The sequence below is a fragment of the Penaeus monodon genome, chromosome 8 (genome assembly GCF_015228065.2).
Source record: "Penaeus monodon isolate SGIC_2016 chromosome 8, NSTDA_Pmon_1, whole genome shotgun sequence".
NCBI lineage: Eukaryota > Metazoa > Arthropoda > Malacostraca > Decapoda > Penaeidae > Penaeus > Penaeus monodon.
The window spans coordinates 8,274,107-8,281,606 of record NC_051393.1 but is presented as its reverse complement, the minus strand read 5'-3'; the positions used below and the strand labels follow the sequence as shown (position 1 = coordinate 8,281,606).

The 7,500-nt window shown below is 44.2% G+C and overlaps 1 protein-coding gene across 2 annotated transcripts in view; it reads left to right on the top strand.

Annotated features, from left to right (window-relative positions):
- Window positions 1-3,645: 3,645 nt before the first annotated feature.
- LOC119576108 (tripartite motif-containing protein 3-like) overlaps window positions 3,646-7,500 on the top strand; it is a 108,466-nt gene continuing 104,611 nt past the window's right edge. For both annotated transcript variants that reach the window (XM_037923660.1, XM_037923658.1), the window contains exon 1: window positions 3,646-4,164. In XM_037923660.1, the coding sequence (XP_037779588.1) occupies window positions 4,138-4,164 (27 nt within the window). In that variant the 5' untranslated portion in view covers window positions 3,646-4,137. The remainder of the gene's footprint in view (window positions 4,165-7,500) is intronic.

The window sequence follows — 7,500 nt, the reverse complement described above, 5'->3', positions numbered from 1 at the left end:
AATGATAATGGTAGAAATGGTAATGGTAATCATAATATTGTTAAAGTATTACTAAGAGAATTATCTTAGTAAGTCGACAGTGCAAAAATGCCAAGAGTAAGAATCGGTAATGATAAACATAGTAATATAATCCCTAAACCTGATAGAAATAGACAATAATGAGAAGGGTAATGATGATGAGGATCATAGTAACACTGTTATAAAGATATGATAATGATTATAATGGCAATCAGTAAAATTAGTATTACTGTGATCATCTTCATCTTCTTCATCTTCATCTTCATCTTCATCTTCATCTTCATCTTCATCTTCATCTTCATCTTCATCTTCATCTTCATCTTCATCTTCATCTTCATCTTCATCTTCATCATCATCATCATCATCATCATCATCATCATCATCATTAAGATATACTTGTAACGATAACAATGATTTGAAAATTAATTATCATAATGGTAATAATCATAATGATGATGCCAGGTAATAACAATAACAACTAATAACGGTGAGATCCGAGTCTTAACTCCATTATCACAGCTGCTGTAGGCCTAATTATAATTCTCAAAACACCCGGGGAACAGAATCCTACCTGAGTATTGCGCAGCGAGCAATTACGAGCATATTTGTATAATGGACTGACACGATTTATTAAGTCATTAGATGCGCCCTTGAGGTTATGATTCGCCGTTAGTTATTCTGCCATTTGACTTTTCTGAGTTATGGGCTTTGAGAATTAAGATGCTTTGTTGGCTATTGGTCTTCGATACATAGGCTCCTCTCATGTTTATTATTTCAATTTTACGGTGATATTTAGGGGGGAATGAATATCTGATGATAAGAAGTGAAGTAAAGCAGCAGGTTTTCGGGCTGTTATAGACAAAATGAACGTGGAGACAAGAGAACATCAAATTACGGTCGTAGGAATCGGTTTCACTAGCCAGTGAAAGGGAATCCGGCACACGTAAGGGCACCGCTTATAGACCGCTTATAGGATTTACAGTTCTTTTCGATGGAAATTCGGATCGATCTAAAACTGCGTATTGAAGCAAGATTGCTGCTTTTCTACTCTTGGTTGAAATACTTGATTCAAATTGTGGGGGGAATTACTTCACGGCGGAAATGGTAACACCGGTTAGAGACGATGGATGCGAGGGTAATTAAACAGCTAATTAAACATTAAGGCGGCTACATTATGTTAGCTTGGATACGATAGGGACTTGGGCACACGCAGATAAAATTTTAAAACCATTTGTCGTATAGAAATGAAGTTTCGTATCAGCTTACGAGTTTCCATAAAACTTATTCATTGAAATCACGTATAGTGAGGACTACCACAGCTATGGCGTCTCCATTATGGTTCCAGCTTCGTGAATATCTCAGAGTCTTGCATGACTATCACTTGGCATACTCTGATTCAGCTCTATAAATAGTACCGATGTGCTCCATATCGGTCGACAGCGCGTTCTGGGACTGTTGCCACACAATAGAGGTACTCTACATAATCGACCACCGTTGTCACAACCTCCGTCACTGCTGCTCACTCTTCGAACATCCGACCATGTATTTACACTGTTTTCATTAGTCCTTTTACTAGTGTAAAGGCATACTTAAGTGACATCCGTTTGGGCCCTTAAGGCATATTTCAGATTTTTTAGACTTGAAAGCTGTTGATTACAGACATCGTAAAGATAGAATTCTTACTCTAAATGACATTGAAATCGCCAGCTTGTATGTGTCATGGGGCCAATTAGGAATCGGTTACGAAGCATTATAATGTGGCTTATAAATTGCACATGAGTTGTCTGACACACACACACAATGATCATGTATTTTTTTCCAAAAGTAAAATTGGCATACGATTCCTGGGTCTTCAATTAGAAAGACAAGAAATCACAGCGGTGGAAGTATCAGCTACCGATGGACTTACATGGAGATTTGGGTAACATGCCAATGCGCTTGTTACATCGTCTCAGATTATGATGATCATTTTTGGTGATTATATTTACTTGAAGTCAAACAGGTTATCACAAGTACCTGTAATATAAAACTGATGTCCGAAATTGACTGGAGAATCGGGTGCATTAAAACTGTATATGCCATTGCTTCCTAATTTGTAATATTGTTTATGCATGGGATAAACTCGTCAATATTTACATCGCCTTGTTACCCAGACCACCTACAACTTTACTGTTTTAGGCTTGTTTTGACCGTGTTGTCAGGGGATACGTGCTTAAGTGAAAGTGCTCATGTGTTTTTCTTTTACCATACGTATAATGGTGTTTATTGGAATAAAAAAAAGTGTTGGCTGACCCGTAATACCATGGAATATTATGGAACTATTCACTATTTATCTGATACTATTTTAAATATGAACCATTTAGAATTTATTTGAAGTTCACATTTTCTTTATTCTAAGTATCTAAGCTGTTTAAATTGATATTTGCCTTTATTTGTATATCACTGACTAGGCTGTTGACTTCAAACAAAAGTATAAATTGATAAATCTAGTTTTTTTATTGTGTTTTTTTCTTCCATAAATTGATATGTTCGTTCTTCACTATTGATATGTTTGTTTACATCCGTGAGCGTGCTTAGTGACCCCTTGGTTGGTTATCCTTACGCTGTTTTTTCTTTCACTTGAAACAAGAGAATTGTTAAAGAATTAAGTGTGACTTATTTGTTTATTTTTTGTTTTGTTTTTTAGCGTAGTGTAATGTCGAATATTATTTTTCCGTCATTTTAATTACTGATCAATATTTTTTTTCTGAAATCTTCATTTATGTCATATAGCGGTATGTGTATTATGTATATGTTTATATATAATATATAGTAACATGGTATGATATATTTGTGTGTGTGTGTGTGTGTGTGCGTGCGCGCGCCTAGTTGTGCGCACGTATGCATGTATTATGTAAAGTGATCTTCATGTAAAGTGATCTTCAGCGTTAGGATTTTGATTAGTTAGATTTTAGATTGATACAAATTCCACCACTTCAAGCGATAAAGGTGTTACCCACAGCAATTGTTAATCGTGCCCGAGCAAGTGTTCGAGAAATCTGGCTTAGTAATAGATAATAACTGTGTTATAACAACCCTACCTTTAAACCAATTTAGATATAAAGGAAGATATAGTTGAAACGCAACTCTTGCAATAGGGTAACTAACTCTTGCAATAGGGTAACTCCGTGACCCCGAGGCGTTGCGATGCCAAATGGAAATGAATCACTCAGATTGCTTCTTCAAGTATTTATGTTGTGGCTTTCAACTAGTAAACATTAACCATATTGTATGTTAACCAGTTCATCATGCTTGAATTTGTTTACGCAGTCCAAGTGGTATACCAGGACATCGCTCAAGGAGGGGCATTAAGATCAAGGTCATTTGATTTTATACGTTCTCTTCGGATCACTTGCTTCACATGGTATGCGCGATTGAAATTTGACGTTTGGAAAGTAGTGGTTAGGAATTGTGGTACTAGGTAGGAACTGAAAGTGATAAATGGCGCTTGTAATTATCAAAAAAGAGAAAAAAATGGGAAGGAAATAGGGGGCAGCATAAGGATACCTGGGCGCGGGTGTTTGTATGCGTGGGGCCGTGTTGTGGGCCGCACACATGTGCTCGCTCACGGGACTTGCGCGCTCGTCAGTTGGCAACTCGCAGTCGGCAGTGCGAGACGCGCGTGTTCTTCGCTCGTCCCGGTAGGCCATCTCGGTTCTGCAACACTCGCAGGGCTTTTCCGGTGCTACGTCTTGCTGGTGCTGGTAGAGTCCCGGTGCTGCAACACAGACAGGTCCTTCCTTGTGCCCCTGTGCTGTTTGGTGCAGGTGACACGCGTAGAGTCACGAGGCTACCTTGTGCTTGGGAGGTGCATGCCAGACTAAGGTTATAGACCTTACTTCGTAAATTGGATTGAACTGGAACAGGTTTATGATGTTGTTAAGAAAGTCATTTAGCGTTTTGTTGTGAAGAGAAAAGACTGACAGTAAACGCGTGAAATCCCCGGTAGCAAAGGAAGGGACAGTGTTGTGTTGACAGTGCCGCACGTCGCGCGTGATGCGTGCCGCAGGCTGCACGTGAAGCGAAACGCCCAAAAACCAAGTTGTCTATTCTTGAACGCAAGAAGTTACCGTCGCCAAAATGATGCTGGCTGCCTACTTTGATCAGGTAAGAACGTGCCCCAGAAATGGATTTACATTACCATAAACACTTTGGCAATATACCGTTGACAAGGGAAACTGCATGATACCTTATGTCCAAAATATGACCCGGAAGAACAGCAAGCAGGTAAGTTGCCAAACATGTGGATTAAATTAAGGCGTTGTTGAGACAGTTCTCATGAGGTCGCAGGTCCACCCCGCCACTCAGCGATGCTGCTTGGAGTTTTGACAATAATCACGTGCTACCTGCTGGTCAGATTCTATAATGTCTATTACCAGGTGAGTGTCACAAAGTCTTTGGTCATGAAACACAGCATGGAGTCTGATCTTGCTGGCAGTGAGTGTGACAACTATTATAACCCAAGTGGAACACGTTAGCAAGCAGAAAATAACTTCATACAGGACAGATAGATGTCATTATTATGAGCGCATTTGTATGAGGTCTGATTGCGTGTGTGACAAATGGCATGTTTTGAAGTAGTGTGATCTAGCATGGCCATCCGTGTTATCGCATCTCGCTGTAATAAGAGGGGGCCGTGCAACCAAGGTTACGGTAATGATCAGGTTACATGACGTGGAAATATGGTTTGACAGTTTAAACATGAAATATGATGGTGTCCTGGCGCGTGTATACACGCATGCGCAGATTAGAACAACTGTACCTGACTGCAGAGTTTACGAGCAAACACACACGCACACACACACACACACACACACACACACACACACACACACACACACACACACACACACACACACACACACACACACACACACACACACACACACACACACACACACACACACACACACACACGCGCGCGCGCACACACACACACACGCACGCACGCACGCACGCACAATATATAAGGGAAAAGCTATTGTATTTCACAAGAGGAAAAAAGTACTCAGCTCAGCTAAGCTGTCCAGGGCTGAGATTAATCTACTAGAGTTACCGAGCGACTGTGTAGATTTAGAAGAAAACATAGTGGTCATATGTTCGTCTATGTTCATTCCTGTACATCCTATACAGGAAGAGAGAGAGAGAGAGAGAGAGAGAGAGAGAGAGAGAGAGAGAGAGAGAGAGAGAGAGAGAGAGAGGAGAGAGAGAGAGGAAGAGGGGGAAAGGGAGAGAGTGAGAGCAGGAGAGGAAGGAAGAGAGAGTGGGAGCGGGAGAGGAAGGAAGAGAGAGAGAAAGGAAGGAAGGGAGAGAAAAAATGGGGAGAGTGAGAGAAAGATGAGGAGAGTGTGAGAGAAAAATATGGGGAGAGTGAAAGAGAGAGAGATGGGGTGAGTGAGAGAGAGAAAGAAATGGGGAGAGTGAGAGAGGAAGAGAGATGGGGAGAGTGAGAGAGAAAGGGAGATGGGGAGAGTGAGAGAGAAAGAGAGATGGGGAGAGTGAGGGAGAAAGAGAGATGGGGAGAGTGGGAGAGAAAGAGAGATGGGGAGAGTGAGAGAGAAAGAGAGATGGGGAGAGTGAGAGAGAAAGAGAGATGGGGAGAGTGAGAGAGAAAGAGAGATGGGGAGAGTGAGAGAGAGAGAGAGATGGGGAGAGTGAGAGAGATAGAGAGATGGGAGAGTGAGAGAGAGAGAGAGATGGGAGAGTGAGAGAGAGAGAGAGAGTGGGGAGAGTGAGAGAGAGAGAGAGATGGGGGAGAGTGAGAGAGAAGAGAGATGGGGAGAGGGAGAGAGAGAGAGAGATGGGGAGAGTGAAGAGAGAGAGAGAGAGATGGGGATGAGAGAGAGGGAGAGATGGGGAGAGTGAGAGAGGGAGGGAGAATGGGGAGAGAGTGAGAGAGAGGGAGAGATGGGGAGAGTGAGAGAGAAGGGAGAGATGGGGAGAGTGAGAGAGAGCGAGAGATGGGGAGAGAGAGAGAGGAGAGATGGGGGAGATGAGAGAGAGGGAGAGATGGGGAGAGTGAGAGAGAGGGAGAGATGGGGAGAGTGAGAGAGAGGGAGAGATGGGGGAGTGAGAGAGAGGGAGAGATGGGGAGAGTGAGAGAGAGGGAGAGATGGGGAGAGTGAGAGAGAGGGAGATGGGGAGAGTGAGTAGAGAGGGAGAGTATGGGGAGAGTGAGAGAGAGGGAGAGATGGGGAGAGTGAGAGAGAGGGAGAGATGGGGAGAGTGAAGAGAGAGGGAGAGATGGGGAGAGTGAGAGAGAGGGAGAGAGGGAGAGTGAGAGAGAGGGAGAGATGGGAGAGTGAGAGAGAGGGAGAGATGGGGAGAGTGAGAGAGGGGAAGATGGGAGAGTGAGAGAGAGGGAGAGAAGGGAGAGTGAGAGAGAGGGAGAGATGGGGAGAGTGAGAGAGAGGGAGAGATGGGGAGAGTGAGAGAGAGGGAGAGATGGGGAGAGTGAGAGAGAGGGAGAGATGGGGAGAGTGAGAGAGAGAGAGAGAGAGATGGGGAGAGAGGAGGAGAGGAGAAGAAAGATGGGGAGAGAGAGAGAGAATGAGATGGGGAGAGAAGAGAGAGAGAGAATGGGGAGAGAGAGGAGAATGGGGAGAAGAGGAGAGAGAGAGAGAGAGATGGGGAGAGAGAGAGAGAGAGAGATGGGGAGAGAGAGAGAGAAGAGGAGAGAGATGGGAGAGAGAGGGGGAGAGGAGAGAGAGAGAGGGGGAGAGAGATGAGAGAGAAGATGGGGAGGGAGGAGAGAGAGAGAGAGATGGGGAGAGAGGAGAGAGAGAGAGAGAGAGAGAGAGAGAGAGAGAGGAGAGAGGAAGAGAGAGAGAGAGAGGGGAGAGAGAGAGAGAGAGAAGAGAGGGAGAGGAAGAGAGAGAGAGAGAGAGGGAGAGGAAGAGAGAGAGAGAGAGGGAGAGGAAGAGAGAGAGAGAGAGAGGAGAGAGAGATAGAGAGAGGAGAGGAAGAGAGAGAGAGAGAGGAGAGGAGAGAGGGAGGGAAAGAAGAGAGAGAGAGAGAGAGAGGGAGAGGAAGAGAGAGAGAGAGAGAGGGAAGGATGGTGGAGAGAGGGCGAAAGGAAGAGGAAGAGAAGAGAGGAAAGAGGGAAAAGAAGAGAGGGGAGAGAGAGAGAGAGAGAAGAGGAGAGAGAGAGAGAGAGAGGAGGGAAGAGGAGAAGAGAGGGGGGAGGAGAGAGGGAGAGGGGGGGAAGAGAGAGAGAGAGGAGGAAAGAGAGAGGAGAGAAAGGGGAAGGGAAAGAGAGAGAGAGAGAGAGAGAGAGGAAGGGGAGGAAAGAGAGAGAAGGAGAGGGAAGAGAGGAGAGAAAGAGAGAGAAAGAAGGGGGGAAAGGAGAGGGAAGAGAGAGAGAAGGGGGGAGAGAGGAAAAGAGGGTTTAAAAAAGGGTGGAGAGAGGAAGAGAGGGGAAGAGAGAGAAAAAAAGAAGAAAAA